The sequence below is a fragment of the Brachycentrus maculatus genome, unplaced genomic scaffold, assembly GCF_059751285.1.
Source record: "Brachycentrus maculatus isolate JH-2025_06_01 unplaced genomic scaffold, ASM5975128v1 h1tg000459l, whole genome shotgun sequence".
Lineage (NCBI taxonomy): Eukaryota > Metazoa > Arthropoda > Insecta > Trichoptera > Brachycentridae > Brachycentrus > Brachycentrus maculatus.
This window is the reverse complement of record NW_028281206.1, coordinates 1,165,250-1,189,592: the sequence shown is the minus strand read 5'-3', so window position 1 is coordinate 1,189,592 and position 24,343 is coordinate 1,165,250. Positions and strand designations below refer to the sequence as shown.

Below are 24,343 nucleotides of genomic sequence, written 5' to 3'. Positions count from 1 at the left end.
CATTCGCACCCCATTGGTACATAGAGCACTGCATCATATAAGCGCAGTGTTGTCTTGATCGTTATCACAAGAAGGACATGTGATCAGCCTTCCGCTTCAGGTACCAGTCCAGAGTAATATTGAATGAATGTTAGAGTGAAAAAATCACCGATATATATTTGAACCCCCCCCCTGGGAATCGAACCCGGGACCTCTAGAACGGTAGTCGAGCGTGCTGACCATTACACTACGGAAACGGACAAGATATAGATGTATAAATCTACACAAGAACGTATCTCTGATTAAAAATATGTTACTTAAAAAATACTATCGAATAAAATAACAATTAATTCATTTTTTTCACATTAAATTTATTTAATCAGCGACCGGGTTTTGTTTTAACCGACATCATCATACTGGAATGTCGGTAACTACATTCAAAACCCGGTCGCTGGTCAAATAAAATACAGTTCCAGCACCAAGAAATGTCAGTGCAAAACTTGAAACAATTTTAAAAAATACTTCTAGGTTATTTGAAATACTCAAATTGTGAATTGTGAATGAAATTAGCTCATCAAAATTTTCCAAACCGTTTTGCTACTCACGTTTGTGTCTCTTGCTCCAAGAGTTGCCGATCCCTGCCGAGCCGGTATTACAACTTCATTGTAAGTTAACTTTGGTCGGTCCGAGGTTCTCGGTAGAGTGACGCACGAACAACAATTGGAAGGTAATAAATGACTAACTCCCAAACCCCAGCATAGCCTGGCAAATGAAATATTTTGGGAATGTCGTGAAGATATGTATGGGGGGCTAATTCCAAACGAAAAAGTATTTGGACACACTCAAAATGTTGAGTTCACTACTACTACCATCACGCCGTTTCCCCGCAGGGATAGGCAGAAAGGATGGAACGCCACTCTTCTGTCCTGACATGCACTCCTCGCTTCCTTCACATCCATACATCTAGTCATACATGCCCTCCGATTACGCAGACTTTTGACGCCGCCAGATTTTAGGTTCTGATTGATCTGATCATGCCAAGTCTTTTTCGGTCGTCCTCGTTCTGTTTTCCCTCTCACATTCGCCACACATATTTTCTTAGTCATTCACTCGTTATCCATTCGCTCCACATGTCCATACCACAGTAAAGAACTCTTTGAGTTTAGAAGAAAATATAATTGAGTTTTGCTAGAAAAACAATTAGATTTTCATATTATTTTTTGACACCTCACCAAAGATGAGGAAGAACATGGAAGTCTGGGCATTTACGGGGCTGACGGCCGTCATAGGCTGGTTTAAGTGATCACTTTACACACGTGTAACATTCACCAATTCCACCCATTATTGACATCCACACTAGCTAAATCTTGGAAGCTCTATATATATGAACCAATTTAGAAACCTTGTTCTTGAATTACTAGAGACATAAAGAGAAAAATAACTCCTATAATTGGAGATAATCCAGATTTGTGAACAAGCATTTGGACACACTCAAAAGGTTGCGAATAAAAAAAACTGTTTTAGTAATTAATAATCTTTATTTATATCAGTTAATTTCATCACACTACGCTTATCATTAATTTAAAACATCAATAATCGTGTTCTCCGATACAATTAAACAATCAGTATTACACAAAATTGTCGACAAACCTTACATATGGAATGAACAGTTCAGAATACATTATAATATTACTATAATAGAAAAAACATACAACTAAACATACATTGGTCCACCTCATAAAAACAAAAGAGTCGCAAAAAATATACTATATTTTAAAAAAATCACAGTATATACAAAATTTTGAAACATTTTACACTTACACGATCATTGAATTTAGCAGCCCTGCTTTTGGCATTGTTCATAAGATTTTCAAAAGAGTTTTAATACTTCATTGCTTAAAATTAAATCATGCTTATGGCAAGGAATCATTGATATTGTTCACATACTTCATTTATTGTTGAAATTGATGGAAGGTCTTTAAATCTAAATACCTAATGGCGACAATTAGCAACTAAATAAATTATAAATATACTTTAAACTTTGCCCTCTGTGACGGGGCATGGCATTTTTCTGGTGGAATGTCATAAACGTAGAGAAAATGGCGGTCAAATAACTCGTTAGATATTATTTAAAATCGGTTGAACCTTCTAGGAAACGACACAAAGGAAACACGATACACCCGTCGGCGGCGTCAGGATGTAGCGGTAGATAAACATAATTTACAAGTAAATAATATCGCTTTAGACGCGAGTTTGTCAAAAATAGGCCGACGGACAACGCCGCCATTGGAGCCTACCTGAGGAACACAAAATACAAGATGGCGTCTGTTATGACAAAGACCTCTGCCGATAGGTACCAAAGTTAAAATAATAATAAAAACATTAAGTTTTACTTAGTACTGTACCACCACTAAATAGTGGTTTGTACTAAGTAAAACCTTAAATTAAAAATGGATAGATTTTACCCACAAAGTGATGGTAAATCAGTTAATAAAAAAATACCGACGGGTGACGGTTTCCCAAGTAGTTTTCGAGTAGGTTCACCGCTTCTATCTACGAGTAAGCGAAGCAAAAAGGGACACAATGGTCCATATGTAAATTGTATATAAAATCGACTTATAAAAACATTCGATAAAACATTATTGTAACGTAGGATATGTATCAACGGCTCCCAGGCACTTGAGGAAGCTACAGTAGAGATTTGAGCACCATATAACAACACATTCCACTAGATTTTACGCGCACGATAATCTCTCACTTCTCACTCTGTATAAGTTCGGCGCCTCAACATTGTGGCTGAAAACTTGAGATGAAACGGATAGTAAGGTAATATCCGGCCGGATAGTTAAAAAATATCAAAATTTTATCAAATTAATGCAATTAACGCTACTTTCCATAGTAAATAGGCATGATACTTCATCAAAAATAAAATAAGCGCCAAATCAATGAAAATCCGATGAATTTAGGTGGCTTATTTATTGCAAACAAGACAGTTTATTAATATTTTCAGAGGACAATTATGAAGAATCAACACATTGTTCTCTGCGTTTGAGAGCAAAAGGCGATGGCGCTTGTTTTCATACACAAGAGACCGGCTTCAGAAAACAACTTTCCACTATTATCAACGGTGCCGAATGAAGCTGAAAGGAAAATTCTTACAAACTTGGTTAACTTTTGATATCGTTTCACATCGATTGACCTCCATAAGGATCGGAATATCCGGCCAAATTACTATCCGTTTCATCACTACCGAAAACACGTTCGCCACTCCGACGCGCTATCCAGTCTTTTCATCTTCCGAAGATTAGGCACTCGGCTACACGGGAGCCTTCCCTCCCAGCTTATCGGCCAGGTCTCCCACGAGCTCCTTATACACGAGCGGGTCGATGTTCTTCCCGAGCTGGTACAGCACGAACCAGTCGCCGATGTGGCACTCTGCGGCCACTATCTTCACCTGTTCGTGCGGCGCGAGGCGCGAGCGCGCGCGCAGCAGGTACAGCCGCAGACGCGGGCCCATGATGACGGCCAGTCGGTAAAGCAGAGAGATGCCGCTCAGCACGCTCAGCGTCACGAACCAGAACCACAGGAAGACGTAGATCTTCTCGTTCACGATGTTCAGCGGCAGCACGCACAGCCCGTCGAACTTCTGCACCCCGCCGGACGGACCGTACTTGTGGAAGGTACACTTTGTCACTTTAGGAAACACCCGCGACATCGGGTCTTCGCGCTCTTCGGGTTCCATCTCCGTGAAGCTCAGCACGTCGCTGCCGTACGTCGAGAACTCGCCGTCGAGGAAGAAATCCATGAAGTAGATCTGCCCTACCACGTTGATGAAGTTGAGCACCTCGCATATGAAGAAGCGGTACGCGTAATACTTGTGCGTGTGCAGGTTAGCGGTGAAGTAGTCTACGAGGAGTTTCTTTCGGTCGTTCTTGCACTTTTCGTTGACGATCGGACAGTTGAGGTCGAGGACCAGCATCTTGATGCGTCCGCCCTCCCACGTCTTCCAGAGGTAACGCGGGACGTAGAACAAAATGGCCTGGAAGAAGAGAACGAAACACACCCACTGGTAATACTTGTGGTAGCGGACCTCGTCCTCGCCGTCCACGTGGGAAGCCACCCCGGGCTGGACGACATCTTTCCCCACGCGTCCCACTAGTCGATTAGGGATTGTGAACGTAGAGTAGATCCAGCAGTACGTGTCCATAACATTGAGCGGGATCTCGTCTACGATGCAGTCGATCGGGTCGCCAATATACTGCCTGGAGGTGACCAGGAGCGAGAAGGCCACCAGGATGATGACGGTGGCCTTGTAGTGCAGTCGAAATATATTGTTGTCGATGCATACCGAGTCTAGTTTGAGCAGCCCCTTGACGGAGCCGAACACGTCAAACATGGTGGAAGCGGCGCTCGCGGGCTATCGGGCCGCTGGCAGAAGCGGTACTGAAGAGCTACGAGCGAGACGGGAGATTGCAACTGGCGAGGAAGGAGATACGCCGTTCCGTCGGCAGGCGGCGTTGCCAAATCTCCACAAATCTGCCAGGCCAGGGATTGGAAAACTGTGGCGCGGGACTTAAACGAATGGGCACTCGCGAAAATTCGCAACTCTTGGAAGAAAATATTTACAGTTCATTTTTCTTAAATTTGATTGAATATTCATTAATGTATTTCAGACGGGTGTTTTTTTACGCAACGGATTTTTTTTGACGTCAAAAAACAGGGACTTTTTTGACGGGTGACCTAAAATCGGGTGGTGTCAAAAGTCTGTGTAATTGGAGGGTATGTATGACTAGATGTATGGATGTGAAGGAGGCGAAGAGTGTATGTCAGGACAGAATAGTGTGGCGTTCCATCCTGTCTGCCTACCTTTGCGGGAAAACGGCGTGATGGTAGTTGTAGTAGTAGTTTTTTTTACGCCTGCGGACCGCTGGCGACGGGATTTGATAATTGTGTAGATATAGTTTAGATCTTAACAGAGAGATTGATATTTTATTTATTGTTTCGGCATTCACTTGGTGGTAAGACATGATGAAATTTTAAATCAAAACACGTGTTTTTTACCACTTGAGCTATATTTATTTTAACGACTAGTTTCAGAAGCTACAGATGCTTCCATCTTCGGGTCTGAATATACACTAAAACATAAATAATTACCTCTACTGTAAGCGAAGAGGATGGGTAAGTTATGAGGGGGGGGTGAGTAAGGAAGAAGATGGAAGCATCTATAACTTTCGAAACTGGTCGTTAAAATAAATATAGCTCAAGTGGTTAAAAACAAGTGTTTTTATTTACAAAAGATTGGTTAATAATATTTATATAAAAACATTAAAATTCTCATATTCATTCCTTGTACATATACATTATACATTCCTTCATATGCATTATACATTCCTTGTATTCTGAATTTGAAATGAGGCCGGCGCAGAAAATAAAATTACTCTTCCTGTCCTTAGTGTGTTAAGAATGTAAAAATCTCGGTGTTATTAACGCCAGTTTAAAAAAAAAGCTTAATGAGTTATTATAAAAAATAGCTAACTAACCACCACGCGGCCGCCGCTTTTCCGCAGGAGTATTGAAAGCTGTCCCACCACATTCCAAGATCTGATACAGAAGCATCCAGGCTTCCTGACAGACCTACTCTTACAAAACAATTTTTTTAACTAAGTTGCGAAATTTATTGAAAATGTCGACAAAATGAAATTGTATCCCGATTTTACTGTGAATCCGCAGGAGTAGGCAGAGTGAAAAAATGCCACACCAATCTGTCTTTGCAAACAATCTTCACCTCTTTCACATTCATGCGTATTCTCATACATTTCCGCCGATTGTTACAACTCCTAACCTGCTTGATTTGCCTTTTAAATTTGTTTTTCTTTTCTTTCTTAACTCATTCACATGCTAAACCATCTCAATACACCTTTCTTAATTTTATCGATAATACTTATCTCAGCATGTTTTTATTCTTCTTTTGCAAACTCCAAGCTTCGTTTCCATACATTATGGTTGGAACCAGGACTCCGTGGTGTTCTGCCAGTTTAGCTAGTCATACATTATTGGAAAGGCCAAAATAGCAATTTTTCGTATTAGCTTTTTGCGATGGTAGTAATAGTATGTAGACGTCCGCTGGAGGCTCCTTTGCGCCCCAAAGGTTGACGTTCACGGTTTTCACTGCGTCCCCTTGCAGTTACCTGGTAGCAGGTAGGAGCCGAAGTCACTTCGGCAATGTTCGGCAACCGTCGGAGAAAGTTCGCCGAATGGGAGGTAGGTTATCTCGCTTCCTCTACCTTTGCAGCTTGCAAGCCCTGCATCTATTTGCTGCACTGGGCGTCTCTTGTAAAAACAAAAATATTATTCATTATCTCTTATATCTATCCCTATTCGGATGGTGCATAGAGCACTGCTTCGGATCGACGCAGTGTCAAATGAAAACTTTCATTAATTGACTCGGCAGTCACTTTGTGGTAAAATCTATCCATTTTTAATTGAAGTTTTACTCAGTAAATACCACTATTTATTGTGACACGTGCTTAGATGCATTTCGCATCATTTTCAAACACCGTATTTGAAAATGTTGATAATTATTAAATAATTAATAAACCCTCTATACTAGAATGTCCGCCTCCGGGATGTAATGGTCAGCACGCTCAGCTACCGTTCTAGAAATCCCAAATTCGATTCCCAGGGTGGGTGGGTCATAAAAATTGAGTAGATTTCCACATAATATGTGACGCGTTTCGTCTTATTAAGACATTATCAAACACACAGTGAGTGTGTTTGAAAAAAAACTGATCTAAGGCGTAGATTTTCGAGAAATTCATAACAGTGGATATATCTGGAAAACTAAGGTACTTTTACTGAGGTCATATTTTCATTTTTTGATGAGTCATAAGCTGGACTAACACCCCTTAGAATACGTTGGATTATGGGACATCCTGTATATATATATATATATATATATATATATATATATATATATATATATATATATATATATATATATATATACATAAACATATGTATAATGCAACTTATTAGTGCATAGGACACTCCATCGGATCGGATTATAATATTACACGATTGTAAACTGATTGTAGACCGTTCTCTAGCATTTGTGACTTGTCTTTGGCTTTTTGTGGTGTGTGTTTTATGATAAAAGTGTTGAATATCGAATCAGACAGAATAGGCAGGCGCTGCGGCGTAGTTGGGTAGACGCTCGACTGAGAAACTGGTGTCGCGGGTTCGATTCCCGCCAATTGCAAAATGAATTCAGGAAAGATTTATTTTCAATTGGTCTGGGTGTTTGTGGTGTATTTTTCACATTTACCTTCCCTATCCTTACTATCCTACCTGCAGACAAGCAACTAAAATAGATTATTTATTGATTTGGCGTTTAATTTGTAGAACTCCATGTTAATTTATGTATTCATTTTAAATTTGTGTTTGATTTAAAATTTTAAAATTAAGAAAGGTGTGTTGAGATGGTTTGGACATGTAGAACGAATGAGTGAGGAAAGAACGGTAAAACAAATTTACGAGGCGAATGTTAGCGGGAAAAGAAGCAGAGGAGGACCGAGAAAAACATGGCACGATCAGGTATGCCAAATACTTGAGAGTGGTCAGGTCAGGTTAGGTTAGGTTAGGTTAGGTTAGGTTAGGAGTTTAGGTTATTTTGCATGAGTTAGAGTCGTAACAATCGGCGGGTATGTATGAGGAGATGCATGATGCAGAACGTGGAAGAGGCGAAGAATGTTTGCAAGGGCAGAGTGGTGTGGCGCTCTATTCTCTCTGCCTACCCCTGCGGGGAAGCGGCGTGATGGTTAGTTAGTTAGTTAGTATTTAAAATTAATACGTAAATCTGATATAGACGCTTTGCGGGTTATTCCTTAATAAAAACGACTAATTCAATACTTCTTGGTATCTCCTGAATCATTAACATCCTTCTTTTTTCATAGTAATCTTTATGCGTTATGCGTAATACGTGAATCAAAATAATGCCTCACCTTTTTTTCTGCGTTAATTGTTGATATGGTTTATTAAAACAATTATCGACGCGGGAAATTGATTGATTAGTAATCGTTTTATATACATTACTTATTTGATAACAGTTGTATTCAGAGGTTTGAATAGTTTTCCAGTCGCAGTGTTTTTTAAATCATGAGATAAGGAATATAAAATGGGACATTTAAGTATGATGAAGAAGAATATGGAAGTCTGGGCATTTACGGGGCTTGCGAACGTTATAGGGTGGTTTAGTGATCACTTAACGCACGTGTAACATTCATCAATTCTACCCAATATTGACAACCACACTACTCAAATTCTTGGAAGTTCTATATTTGTGAACTAATTTTGAAACATTGTTCTTGAATCATTAGAACTTCACTAGAGACATCTATTGGTCAGATTTTTGTATATCGCTCACTCCTTTCAACAACGTCATGTATATAAAAAAACTTGATTTTTTCAGGAGATCGTTTTTAACATTTAAAAATATAACGAAATGTATTAAAATAAATATCAATATTGAACTATTTACTGTGCCACAAATCTTTTTAGGTAAAACCTGAAGGTTTTCTCTCCATTTGAAAAATATTTAGAATAATTAAAAGAAATAATTGAACAGTACATTTTCTTCAAAATGCAAAAACAACACTTTCTGCTCTGTAGGGGGTAAATATTAAGTTAAAAATATGCCGCTTTTGCTGCGATATAGTACATTTTCTGGGCATTCCGAAGACATGCACAACTGAAAATTGACGATTTTTGATATATGACGTTGTTGAAAGGAGTCAGCGATGTATGTACCAATTTGAAATCAATTATTCTATTAAAAATTCATAAAAATTCTATGGGATCTTTTCCAAATTTCATATCATCCGTAGGGTGAATAATCCAATGTCTGGAAATAATAATAAATTGTCGAGTTATTTTATCTTCTTCTATTTTTTGACCACACTAATCCCAGACTCTGCTGTCTCTCTCTGCCAACTCTCTTCTCCTATCTTTTGTTCCACTCTGACTACGTCACAATTTGGAATTTCTCACGCTGGTCAGAAGAATGGATGGCGATTGAAGACGTAAAACAGAGTAGAAGCTTTTACAGGTAAGATTGTCCAAACGGGCTTTGAAACAGGTTTTCCGCTTCAAAATCGACTTTTTAACAAATCAAATCGGAATATTGCATTAAATAAAAAAATAGTATTTTGCATGATTTCAATATTACACCGTGTGAGTTATTTTTAACTCATGCTTTATTTGGTGGAGAGGTTGCGTGAATTGAATATAACTACAATTATGGATATATATATATATATATATATATATATATATATATATATATATATATATATATATATATATATATATATATATATATATATATATATATATATATATATATATTTATATAGGTATATATATATATATATATATATATATATATATATATATATATATATATATATATATATATATATATATATATATATATATATATATATATATATATATATATATATATTTATATATATATATATATATATATATATATATATATATATATATATATATATATATATATATATATATATATATATATATATAGGTTAATAAATGTAGGGAAGGTAGGGGGGGGGTGTTAAGGAACAAGATTTTTTGTAAAACGAAACATTGATAATAATGGTGACGTATTTTGAAACAGTATACTGTATTATTAATCAACGTTTCATCTGAATTAAAATTTGTATGTACAATATTTCTAAATTATTCATGACTTGACCTTTATTTGTAACAGAGTGCAATAAATTAAAGAAGATGAAAACATCTGTAGGTTATTTATAAAGGAAACTCATTAAAAAGGTAGGTATATATAAATATATATAAATATATATATATATATATATATATATATATATATATATATATATATATATATATATATATATATATATATATATATATATATATATATATATAAATATTATAAGAATAATACTTTCAATTACTTCAGGACTCATTATCTATACGAAATAAATAATTGGTAGATATCGTTCTTTGATACGAGAGATAACATAACGAAAAATTATTTTTTATCTTATTTCTTGGATTATTTTTTTTTAATCTTTAGGAAAAAATGTATGATAGGTGTTCGAATGGTGAGATAAGGAAAAAATGCAAGGCTGAGATAAGCATTATTGATACATCTTAGAGGTGTGTTGACATAGTCTGGGCATGTGAATCGAATGTGTGAAGAAAGTAAGTAAAAGTAAACAGTAAAACAAATTTATGAGGCGAATGTGGTTGGTAATATAAGCAGAAGAAGTCGTAGGAAAACTTGGCATTATCAAGTACATAAAATACTCGATTATTTCAAATACTTCGGCGTGGTCAGGTCAGGAGTCGCAACAATCGGCGGGTATGTATGAGAAGATGCATGAATGTAAAAGAGGCGAAGAGTTTTTTGCAAAAGACAGATTGCTGTGGCATTCTATTATCTCTGCATACACCTGCCGTGGGATGCTTTTTTTGAAAATGTAAATGACCAAAATGAAATTAATAAATCGTGGGTATACTGGCAAAAAACGTTAAGTCGAAAAAATGCAATTTTTACCTAATGATTTTGGAGTTGTTTTGTGCCAGTATACCCACGATATTATACTCTGTACTTAAACTCTGAATATTTCATCTCTTTCCAGCTCACTGTTACCAACATCTTCATCCTTCTCTATTCAACAGGTAGACAAGGTAAATTCCTTGACGTGTCAATTCCAAAACGTCTCAACTATCTGAAAACCGGAAAGGGAAAACCGTCTTTATCGAACCGCATGTAGTATGGCTAAGATAAAAATTTCGATGGTCAGTAATACGAATTTATCAAACTTGATGGATACCATATTGTCTGGCTTCTGTAATGCGTGAAGTGTTTTATTTTTATTTTTATTTTTTAATTTATTTAATGTGATTATTTAAAGACTGTATAAAAGTACTATGAAAATTGTAAAATAGTTTTTATTTTTAATTTTTTGTGTGTATATTATGTTCAAATAGTTAAAAAAAATAATATAAAACGCATGTAAAAAGAACTACACGGAAAAAAAGTTAACTCTCTAAATTTATTTCGATTAAGACTCTAAAAATCTATTTCATATTAAGAATTTCATATATTAATTGAAATGGAGTTCTACAAATTAAACCCTAAATTTATAAATTGACAAAAACGGCGTTTAATTATGTAGCAGGCTACAGATTATCCCGCCTTGAAAAAAATAATGAAAGTGTCGGGTTGTGGTCCCGTGGTTAGTGTCGCGGACTCTTAAGTTATGATTTCTCGGTTCGAACCCACTCTATCACAATTTGATAGCTATTTCTAATAATGAGCCGCTTAGGCTCACAGAAATACTCGCGTAAGTAATAAAAACACAAATATTTCTCATTTTTATAAAAAAAATAATACTTAATATTTATTGTTGCCTGCCACAAGTGCTCTATGCACCATTGGTTGAGTCTTAGGAATACGGGATTCACATGTCAAACGTCTAGAATGTAGATAAATGTGATAGAGTCATCACGGTGATCATAACATATCGTTGTTGTAGATCTGCAATGTCATATGTCAAAAATGGAAATTTTCCGACGGAAAAATAGGCTTTAAAAAAAATCTTTTAGTAGAGTAAGAACTGTTTTTTTTTTTAAATATTTTATTTAAATTATTTACAATTATAATAATAATATTAAAAAAAAAATTTAATTCATTTTCTAGAGATTTCTACTTTACGATTTTAAAATTAATAACGCAGTTCTCTCCAATAAAGAGACTAAGCTCTCATGCTTCTCCAAGCACTAACAATAATTGTTTATTTTTGTAAGTGATATAATTTATTATTATGAATTACCTCTCCTTGTAAAAAATGCATCTCCTCTAATAACTTTTAAGAAGCGTCTGAGACATTACTATCTATTATTAGAATCCTAACTGTCCATCAAACCTCCTCCCTTAGTTTTTCCCTCTACCTCCTTCCCTAAGCTCCCTTTTTCCTTTGCCCTCCTTGTTATCATATTTTGTAAATTATATTTTTTTAAATGTTCAAGTACCAACTATCTACCCTCTGATTGCAAACAGCTATATATGGTATCAAACGTTTTGATCAATATCACTAGCCTGTTTTTGGTTGGTTAGAAGATATTGCTTTTTGGCAATAATCCCGCCAATGTACTTATTTCTTTTCTGTACACAAAGTTTAAATAAATAAACAAATTATAATAATGTGAATCGAACGAATGAGGAAAGGATAGTTGATAGTTGATACTACAAAGGCAGATTGGTTTGGCTTTATATTCTCTCTGCCTACCCCTGCGGAGAAGCGGCGTGTGTAAAATAACTGGCCAAATAACTGCAAAAAAATAAATGAAAATAGTAGTGTGAAAATAACTCTTAAGTTTAAATAAATAAATAAATAAAATATGTCAAAAATGGAAATTTTCCAACGGAAAAATAAGCTTCAAAAAAATATATATTTTAGAATTAACGATCAATGTATCAATGCCTCATTACGATACAGTACCCTATGCACCATTGAGAACGGATAAGTCTTAGATTTTTTTATTATTATTAAGAAGCATTGAAATCAGTCGAAGGTTATACATATGTATGTATAAATTGTTGTGAATGAAAAACTGGACAAAAATTCACGATGTGTTTTTTTGATCTACAATGACGATGTATGGAAACTCGCAATATCAATTGAAAAGGTCAAATTGATATACATAATTCCTTGATACGTTTTATACCCAAGAGCGTTGTATACATTCTTATAAGCAGAGGCGTGCATTCCATGTAGGTAGAAAAACAGTGCTCACCTAACAGTAAGGTGCCATATCGCTCACTCCTTTCAACAACGTCAAATATAAAAAAATCGTCAATTTTCAGTTGCGCATGTTTTCGGAATGCCCAGAAAATGTACTATATCCTAGCAACAGCGGTATATTTTTCACTTAATATTTACCCGCTACAGGGCAGAAAGCGATGTTTTTGCATTTTGAAGAAAAGGTATTAATTAATTATTTTTTTAAATAAACTAAATATTTTTCAAATGGAGAAAAAACATTCAGGTTTTATCTAAAAACATCTGTTGCACAGTAAAAAGTTAAATAAATGGCTTGATATTTATTTTTAATACATTTTATTATATTTTTTAACTTCAAAAAACGATCTCCTGAAAAATCTAGTTTTTTGAAATATGACGTTGTTGAAAGGAGTGAGCGATATGTTTAAATAAATAAATAAATTTCTTGCCATATCGTAGAAAACACATAAATAATATTATCGATAGTACTGGTCGTAACTTAATGCTTAACATTGCTGTTATGAAGTGCATTATGCTAGAATTAGGTCAACCACTCATGCATATATATTACAAAATATATCTAAGTATGTATGTACTCTCATTGTATCGTGGCAAAAAGCATTCAACTCAAACAAGTCATTTTAAATATTGGAACCACGGAAATCCGAATTAATTTGGTCTGTGACCTGTTCGTATTTGGAAAAGTTCGGATTAACAGAAAAAAAAAATAAAAATAAAATATATATATATATATATATATATATATATATATATATATATATATATATATATATATATATATATAATAAGACCCTTGTACGCACCCCAATGGTGCATAGGCCACTGCGTCATATAAACGCAGTGTTATCTTGATCGTTTACACATGAAGGAAAGGTGATCAGCCCTCCGGTTCAGGTACCAGTCCAGGGTAATATTGAATAAATATGACAGTGAAAAAATCACTTATATTTATTTTACCCCCTTGGGAATCGAGCCCGGGACCTCCAGAACGGTAGCCGAGCGTGCTGACCATCACACTACGGAGGCGGATATATATATATATATATATATATATATATATATATATATATATATATATATATATATATATATATATATATATATATATATATATATATATATATATATATATATTACAATTACGCTACAGTATCAATCTATGCATGTCAATATATGGTATACATATAACACAATGTTCCCAGTTCAGTATTGAATTTCCTGTTGTTCTCAATGACTTTTGATCTGCAAAGCATCTAGTACAATACGCACGGTTCACCACTATCGTGATATACTCATATCTACATGTACATATGTATATCATTACATAATCCACTATACTTTGGCCGTACATAGTGTAATCATCCGACTACTGTTTGCTAGCAAGGCCAGGCCAGGGGTCAGAACGCATTCGTCATCATATCGTCAGTCGATCTTTTCTCTGACTTGTGTTTATATTGCTCGCTCCTTTCAACAACGTCATGTATCACAAATCGTCAATTTTCAGTTATGCTTGTTGTCGGAATGCCCAGAAAATGTACTATATCTCAACAAAAGCGGCATATTTTTAACTTAGTATTTAACCGCTACAGGGCAGAAAGTGTTGTTTTTGCAATTTATAGAAAAGGTATTTTAAATTTATTATTAGATTAAAACCAATATTTTTAGCTTTTCCACTTTTTTTTATTTGACCAGCGATCGGGTTTTGTCGTTACCGACATCATCAGACTGGTCTGATGATGTCGGTAACGACGAAACCCGGTCGCTGGTCAAATAAAAAACGAAGTGTCAGTGGATAATATAAATTTATTAGAAAAGGTATTGTTCAATTATTTTTTTAAATATGCTAAATATTTTTCAAATGGAGAAAAAACCATTAGGTTTTACCTAAAAAGATCTGTTGCTCAGTAAAAAGTTCAATAAGTGGCTTGATATTTATTTTTAATACATTTCACTATATTTTTAAACATTAAAAACGATCTCCTGAAAAATCAAGTTTTTTGATATATGACGTTGTTGAAAGGAGTGAATGAAATGTGTTATATATTTTGGCATCTCAACATAGATGACAGAGGATATCGCACCTCTAGATCAAAATAGTATCCACTCAAAAAAACTGTTTTTTCAGGAGAGACGAAAAACGCATAGTGATGTCGCCTTATGTAATACAAGTTTCCTGTTTTCTTTTATGAATGGACAATGCATTTTCAAGAATATTTTTTCCAAAACATTTCATACTAACTTACTTGCTAACTTACTTGCTCTGCTTGTAGGCAGAGAGAATCGAACTCTTTTATTCACCAAAAGGAACATATAGTGCTATATTTTGAAGAATATTTAAGATGTTATTTTTTTGACATCTCATCAAAGATGAAGAAGAATATAGTCAAGGCATTTACGACTTCCATCCAGACTTTCATATTCTTCTTCATCTTTGATGAGATGTCAAAAAATGATTCGAAAATAACTCCTGTAATTGGAGATAATCCAGATTTTGTGAACAAGTATTTGGACACACTCAAAATGTTAGATAAGATATTGACAAATCGGATAAATTGATTTATGCGTATTCGCATGTAGAATTCGAATACGTGATTATCTAAAAAAAATCATAATATTTGAGTTGATACAGTTTTGATCTAGGTGTGCGATATGAAAGTCTGGGTATTTACAGGGTTTATGATCGGTCATAAACCCTGTAAATGCCCAGACATTTATATTCCTTTTCTTTTTCAAACTCTTTTACTTATATCGAAGAAAAGTTTATTTTTACAATACGTAAACGGTGTTTTAAGCATAAAATTCAATTACGTTACATGTTACCTGGATTTACCGATAATAACCGATATGTAATCGGTAAACTCAGGTAAACCCAGGGCCCAATATACGATAAATCGTAACTTAATTTTCTTTAAAACAAGGTAACATTTGTCGCAATGGAATTTTTTGCTTATAAGCTTTTGTATTGAAAAATTAAATTTATCTTTGGAATAAATACACACATGGTTTTGAAAATAAAGGGGTTTAAATAAATGTTTTTGACATATTCGAAAAAAAACGTTAAATTCCATTTTTTATTATTATTAAGGAATAACCAGCAAAGCATCTACTTTTAGAGGCTTGTCTGCAGGTAGGATAGTAAGGATAGGGAAGGTAAATGTGAAAAATACATCACAAACACCCAGACCAATTGAAAATAAATATTTATTGAATTTATTTTGCAATTGACGGGAATCGAATCCGCGACGCCAGTTTCGCAGTCGAGCGTCACCTAACTACGCCACGGCGTCTGTCTACTAATTGATGATGAGTGATGAAAAAACCGTTATCATAATAATCTGTTCAACATCATTTGATAAACAGCTAAACGAAAACGTTAGGAAGACGAACGAATAAAGATCCGATTTAAGCCCAAGAGACAAGGCACCATTGGTAACTACATCTACGTATATATATCACAATATTATATTTTTTCCATTATCCTCACTCCGTCAACGATATGGTGATTAGCGCTGATGGCCCCTTGCGAATCATGTTACAGAATTCTGGTCCGCAAATTTTAATTTATGACATATAATTATTGGACAAGTCGAGACGCTCGGTTTTGGAAAAATTCCACACCGGTTAATGGACAGTTGACCTCTAGTTCAGGAATCGACAACTTCGTAAGGAAGGTAATCTATATGGAATAATTGGACTGGGGGAGCATTCAATAGTCATATCCCTCACTCCTTTCAACAACGTCGCATATCAAAAAAACTAGATTTTTCAGGAGATCGTTTTTAGAGATTAAAAATATAATAAAATGTTTTAAAAATAAATACTAAGCCACTTATTGAACTTTTTACTTTGCAACAGATCTTTTTAGGTAAAACCTGAAGGTTTTTTCTCCATTTGAAAAATATTTAATTAATTTAAAAAAAATAATTAAACAATACCTTTTCTTCAAAATGCAATAACAACACTTTCTGCCCTGTAGCGGGTAAATATTAAGTTAAAAATATGCCACTTTTGCTGAGATATAGTACATTTTCTGGGCATTCCGAAAACATGCACAACTGGAAATTGACGATTTTTGATTTATGACGTTCTTTGTTCGTTGTTTATGGTAATGACGTTCGAACAGCTGAGGTACCACGTGTTGCATAAGAAACTCAGACAATCAGAAAATCAGACAGAGGGTTAATTTTACCCTGGCCTGAAGTAAGTAAGTAAGTAAAGAACAGGAGTGATAACCTTACCTTCACGTAAGTAACAATCAAGATAACAATAAGTCAATACGATTGTCAATAATTTACTTAAGTTATGTTTTCATAAAAGTTATCTTAAAGATAAGTAAAACAATGTTTCTTACCCAGGTCTTGTTTGTCAGTATCCCGTTTCAAGGCGAAAACTCTGCCATTAGGAATCCTTTTTAAAATCAATACCACCTAAAAAATAAATATCTGAGGTTAAAAATAAATGTTTAACAAACCCAACGACCGATAACAATATCAGGAATTGCAAAAGATGCATTTTTTCTCTTTATCTCGAAAATATCGAATTACTATTTTTTAGTTATCACAAAACAGTAATATCAGTAATTCCAATTGAAGCACGAATCAATCACAGAATATTTTAAATACAAATCCTGAATTAACTAACTGACCATCACGCCGCTTCTCTGCAGGGGTAGGCAGAGAGAATGGAACGCCACACTCTTCTGTCCTGACATACACTCCTCGCCTCCTTCACACCCATACATCTAGTCATACATGCCCTCCGATTACGTAGACTTTACGTAGACACCGCCCGATTTAAGGTTCTGATTGATCTGATCGTGCCAAATCTTTTTCGGTTCGGTTCCTCGTTCTGTTTTCCCTCTCACATCCGCCACATATTTTTAATGCGATTTAATGTTAATTCTGAATTAACTAACTGACCATCACGCCGCTTCACTGCAGGGGTAGGCAGAGAAAAAGAACGCCAAACCAATCTGTCTCTAGAACATTTTGATTGTGTCTAAATGCTTGTTTTCATATCTGTATCCCCACTTATATATTATAATGTCAAATTAATTAAGTTAATTAACCAAGTTAATTATATCATTTTAATTTCATTTATTGATTTGGCAGTCACTTTGTCATGTCTCGCAGGGATAGGCAGAGAAGACTTCTATACACAAGGGTTGAAACCAAGACTCTGTTGTGCTCTGCCAGTTTAGCTTTGGCTGAAAAGTTTTTATTTGCTATTTCCACTTTGCTCCCAGCGTTCACTCTACTATCCATAAAGTTATCAATCTTTCCATCGCCAGAAAATATAATTCGTAATCGCGGCTCGCGTTCCGAAGTTTGGTTACCCACTAAGACAAGTCTTGTATATTGGATTTCATTGCATGTTCGCCGATGAAGGCAATTGACTCCTGCAATGACTGCTCTCCTGGGAATTATGTCAGACATTGATATTTATTCTTCACACATACACACACATATATGTAGATTATGTTGCACATATATCGCTCACTCCTTTCAACAAAGTCATATATCAAAATACTTGATTTTTCAGGAGATCGTTTTTAATGTTTAATATAATGAAATATATTAAAAATAATTATCAAGCCACTTATTGAACTTTTTACTGTGCAATAGATCTTTTTAGGTAAAATCTGAAGGTTTTTTCTCCATTTGAAAAATATTTTAAATATAAAAAAAAACTAAACAATACATTTTTTTCAAAATGCAAAAACAACATAATGCGATATAGTACATTTTCTGGGCATTCTAAAAACATGCACAACGGAAAATTGTCGATTTTGACATATGACGTTGTTAAAAGGAGTGATCGATATATATATATATATATATATATATATATATATATATATATATATATATATATATATATATATATATATATATATATATATATATATATATATATATATATATATATATATATATATATATATATATATATATATATATATATATATATATATATTTATATACATATAAATTGAAAAATTCGATTGTCAATCATACAAGTATTTTATTTGAATATTTAAAGCATTAACTTTGTGAATCATTAAAATAAATTTTGGAGAAATAAAATACCTTGTTTTTTGATCCACTCACATTTTTATTTAAAACCAACTAGTTACGGGAACAACCTGTTACCCTCTTCAGGGTTTGTTTTTTTTAGTCATAAAACAAACCTTGAAGAGGGCAACAGGTTGTTGCCGAAACTATTTGTTTTTTAATAAAAATGTTAATGGATCAAATAACAAAGTATTTTGTTTCTCCAAAATAAATGTTACAAGTGTTTAAAATGTTTAAACCACTATTAATATTATATAGTGGTATTTACCAAGTAAATTTTGAATTCAAAATACCTTGAAATTGATCTAGTCTAGTCATCCTAGTTCTAGTATTATTACCTTGAGATAAACTTGAGATAATACCGACATCATCAGACTGGGTCTGATGATGTCGGTAACGACGAAACCCGGTCGCTGGTCAAATAAAAAAGTGGAAAAGCTAAAAATATTGGTTTTAATCTAATAATAAATTAAAAATGCAATTCCATCACGAAGTGTCAGTGGATAATATAAATCTATTAAAAAATGTCTTTATTTGGTAGACATATTTAAACACAGACTTTGCATCTGGCGACACGTTATCACTAGAACGTGTTTACATCCCACACATGATCTTCATTTATCAAATTAAACATCGATACATTGATATATAAATAATATTAATGAAAAGCCCTGTAAATATCCAGACCTCTATATTCTTCTTCATCTCTGTTGAAATGTTAACTTAAATGATTCATTCTTTATATATTATTTCGAGAAATAAAAAGACTTTGTGTTTTGATCCACTCACATTTTTATTAACCAACTAGTTTCGGCAACAACCTGTTGCCCTCTTCAGGGTTTAATTTATATAAATTAAACCCTGAAGAGGGCAACAGGTTGTTGCAAAAACTAGTATAATCAATCAATATGATAATATATAAATATGATTCACAAAGTTAATGCTTTCAATATTCAAAACGATTCATTGTTTATTAAGACGGATTATCGATAGCCCACAACTTCTTCTTCTTCTTCTTGATGTAGGCCTTGTGGCGTGTTTTTAAGAGGGATTAGCCTCCTGCGATGTCGATTCCCAGCTGTCAATCCATCTCTTTGGTGTTCTGCCCTGGGGTTGGCCGTGCAGTGCAATGTGGGGGAGTCTGGATGGTTCCATTCTCCTCACACGCGCATACCATTGTCTCTTCCGTTGCCTTCCCCACCTAACGACATCTTCGATCTCGCATATTTCCCTGATCATGGCGTTTCTTATTCTATCTCAATTTTCTTTAAACCCAGGTCACATTTATAGTAATTGTTTTTAAAAAATATAAAAATATAACACCGTTTATGTATTGAAAACTGAGTTTTTCTTCGGAACAAATAAATGGTTTTAAAAATAAAAGAAATATTGAAATGTAAGGAGTTCAGAAAAAATGATTTTTTCTTCTTCTTCTTCTTCTTCTTTTAGGACTAGGTCCTGTCATTCTCGGGTCGGTCCTGGGAGGTGGAAGACCAGCTATCCTTCCATCGTTTAGGTGGTCTTCCTGGAGGTCTGATCCCGCCTATGCTGCTGTCCGCTGCCACCCTCACCACTCGATCCGAACTCGCTCTTCTCACATGATATTTATATATATATATATATATATATATATATATATATATATATATATATATATATATATATATATATATATATATATATATATATATATATATATATATATATATATAATAAAAAAGTTAATTTGCAATATATATTCTAAAATAAAAATTGAGTGCAATAGCGCGGCCGATCGCGTTCTAAAATTAACAGTCTAGATTTCAACCTTAACAAACGCGATATTATACATATTTGTTTTGGGCTTTTAACACATAGTTCTTGCATTTTCAATTAAAGTTTTAATTATTAAATACCACTATTTTTTAAAATCAATTGTGACACGTGTTTTGTTGCATTCCGTTGTTTGAAAATGATGCGGAATGCATCGAAACATGTCGCTCACTCCTTTCAAGAACGTCACAAATCAAAAATCGTCAATTTTTAGTTGTGCATATTTTCGGAATGTCCAGAAAATGTACTATATCCCAGCAAAAGAAGCATATTTTTAACTTAATATTTACCCGCTACAAGGCAGAAACTATTGGTTTTGCATTTTGAAGGAAACGTATTGTTTAATTATTTTTTTAAATACACTATATATTTTTCAAATGGAAAAAAATCTTCAGGTTTTACCTAAAAAGATCTGTTGCATAGTAAAAAGTTCAATAAGTGCTTGATTTATTTTTAATACATTGTTTTATATTTTTAAACTATAAAAACGTACTCCTGAAAAATCGTTTTTTGAAAAAAAGTTTTTTGATTTATGACGTTCTTGAAAGGAGTGAGCGATGTGTCACAGTAGATTTTAAGAAATAGTGGTATTTACTAAGTAAAACTTAAATTAACAATATATAGATTTTACCACAAAGTGACTGTGTGAAGTGCTGAATCAATTGATGAAAACGTAGTTCTTGATTTGGTTATGGGTTGGTTTTTATCTGGGTAGGTCATTGGTCGACCAAATCTCTTTTTGTGATTTTTTGTTTCAAGGTTAAAATTTAACGCCATTTATGAAAACGCCGATTGATCCTTCACCCTAATAAACCCTTATCCGCACCCCAATGGTGCATAAGGCACTGCTTCATATGAACGCAGTGTTATCTTGACCGTTTACACATGAAGGAAAGGTGATCAGCCCTCCGCTTCAGGTACCAGTCCAAGGTAATGTTTTTTAATAAACATAACAGTGAAAAAATCACTTATATTTATTTGACCCCCCCCTGGGAATCGAACCCGGGACCTCCAGAACGGTAGCCGAGCGTGCTGACCATTACACTACGGAGGCGGACGGGTATGTCATTGGTCGATCTAATCTCTTTTTGTGTTTTTTTTTATTCAAGGTTAAATTTTAACGCCATTTATGAATACGCCGATTGATCCTTCACCCTATATAAGCCAATATTGTAACTGTCAATGTCAACAGATTATGCAGCGACAGCGGATATGTATGTTATGATCACCAATTGATGTTCAGGGCTACTTCTGCATCTAATCACAAGTATTTATTTTCTAAATTAATCATGGGTAGAATATTACACGTGTGTAAAGCCCTTGAATAAATATTACAGTGAAAAAATCACTTTATATTTATTTTAGCCCCCTTGGGAATCGAACCCGGGACCTCCAGAACGGTAGCCGAGCGTGCTGACCATTACACTACGGAGGCGGACAGTTAGCTTATATTTCAACTAATATAAACTTTTAAATACACTTAATTTACTACATCTACAAATAAATATTTACATTCCTTACATTTATTTTAAAATTATTTCAGACTCTTTCCATTCTTCATACATTCAGGCATCTCATCATACATTTTCAAACCCTTATACATGAAACAATTATTTGTCAACAATTGTCTTATTTTATTCTTATTTCTAGTAATATTGTTCATGACAATTTTTGTTTAAAACTATTTTATCCTTAAAGTATTTTGGTATGGATGTATAAGATCAGCATATTAAATTTTAATATCTTTTTTATATTTTTAATTAATGTTTTACTTAGTAAACAATACTATTTCTTAAAATCTGCTGTGACACGTGTTTCGATGCATTCCGCATCATTTTCAAACACCGTATGTGTAGCTAATTCTTAATTTTAGAGTTGGGTCCTTGGGACGTTGAAGGTTGAAGAGGGGGTAGTAGCTGTTTCTTATTTTACTAAGTACCTATAACGTTAATTAAAAATGGATAGATTTTACCACAAAGTGACTGCCGAATCAATTCATTAAACTCTTTTTTATAGTTAATAACTTTTATATAGTGCTATGCTAAATTTCAATGCTAAAAAGTGTAATGCTAATATATAGGCCAAACTGCGAGAAATTTAAAGATTAGAATTAAAGAACATCATAGCGGTCTTGTTAGTAATTATTTTTCGGAATTTGCAAATCACATAATAGATACTAATCACTCATTTCACTCTCACAAATAAAAATTATTACACCTAGTTCCATATAAAGGCCAAATTATGAATTATCTTGAAAATTTGGAAATCCAAAAAAACCTAAATTCTCATAATAATTTATTAAATAATATATTGTTTCAATGATTAAAGAAAACACTTCGTTTTTTACCACTTGAGTTTTATTATAGACTACATGTTTCAGAAGTTAAACTTCCATCATTCAGGTCTGTATAATAACTAAAATATAAAATATAAAATTGTTCTATAAATAAGGAGAGGGGAGAGTAAGGGGAAGGGGTTAGTCAAGGGACGGAGTTTGAAAACAAAGGAAAAATGGAAAGCAATGGTGAAGAATTTTGAAACAATATATTATTTAATAAATTATTACTAGAATTCAGGTTTTTTTGGATTTCTAAATTTTCAAGATAATTCATAAGTTGGCCTTTATATGGAACAAGGTGTAATATTTTTAATTTATGAGAGTGAAATGAGTGATATGTATCTATTATATGATTTGCGAATTCCGAAAAAACGAAGCGTTTTCTTTAATTATTGTAACATTTCTTACCACAAAGTTAATGCAGAAACAATAAATTAAATAATTTATTGTTTCAAAATTCTTCACCTTTGCTTTCCATTTTTCCTTTTATTTCAAACTTCGCCCCTTCACTAACACCCTCCCCCTAACTTTCCCCACTCCTTATTTATAGAACAATTTTATATTTTATATTTTATATTTTAGTTATTATACAGACCTGAATGATGGAAGTTCAACTTCTGAAACATGTAGTCTATAATAAAACTCAAGTGGTAAAAAACAAGTGTTTTCTTTCATCATTCTAAAAAGTGAATTATAATGTGTATATATGACTCTGTTAGTTCGTATCTAACCTGCGCAAGAGATTTTTATAATTTTGTCACCTGGCGATCGGAAGATAATCTAGAGATAATATAAATAAATCAGTTTACATATGTATATTTAATTAAATTTTTCTACAGATAAAATCAATGAAAAATATGATAACAGCGATTTCCTTCAATGGTCGAGCTAGAAAGTGTTTTTAGTGTTTGCAAGGGCGTTGGTCGCATAGTGTGTGATTTTTGAATATTGCATAATTTCTTTTTGTATCATAAATAATTAAAAAAAAATGAAACGTTCAATTCCGCCCGCGAAGAAATCGGAGACGGTGAGTTTTATTTTTTAAAAAATAATAATAATAACTGTCCATCAAACCTCCTCCCTTAGTTTTTCCCTCTACCTCCTTCCCTAAACCCCCTTTTTCCTTTGCCCTCCTTATTATCATCTTTCGTAATTTATGTTTTTTTAAATGTCAATGGATCTTTGTCAGACGGGAGGAATATCTAATTTAACATACTCAACCTATAAAATATTGTATTAGACTCGTTTTGTGTTTATAACAGCCGATATAATAAATA

At 33.7% G+C, this 24,343-nt stretch overlaps 1 protein-coding gene across 1 annotated transcript; it reads right to left on the bottom strand.

The window, feature by feature from the left end:
• Positions 1-1,503: 1,503 nt before the first annotated feature.
• Inx2 (innexin 2) lies at positions 1,504-4,424 on the bottom strand. Its single transcript, XM_088271702.1, has one exon. It carries the CDS (start codon positions 4,373-4,375, stop codon positions 3,296-3,298), a length of 1,080 nt encoding a protein of 359 aa, XP_088127828.1. The 5' UTR covers positions 4,376-4,424; the 3' UTR covers positions 1,504-3,295.
• Between the last annotated feature and the right edge of the window lie 19,919 nt (positions 4,425-24,343).

Excerpts from the sequence above, each read along its gene's own strand:
- Inx2 (XM_088271702.1), bottom strand. The coding sequence starts at position 4,375 with ATGTTTGACGTGTTCGGCTCCGTCAAGGGGCTGCTCAAACTAGACTCG.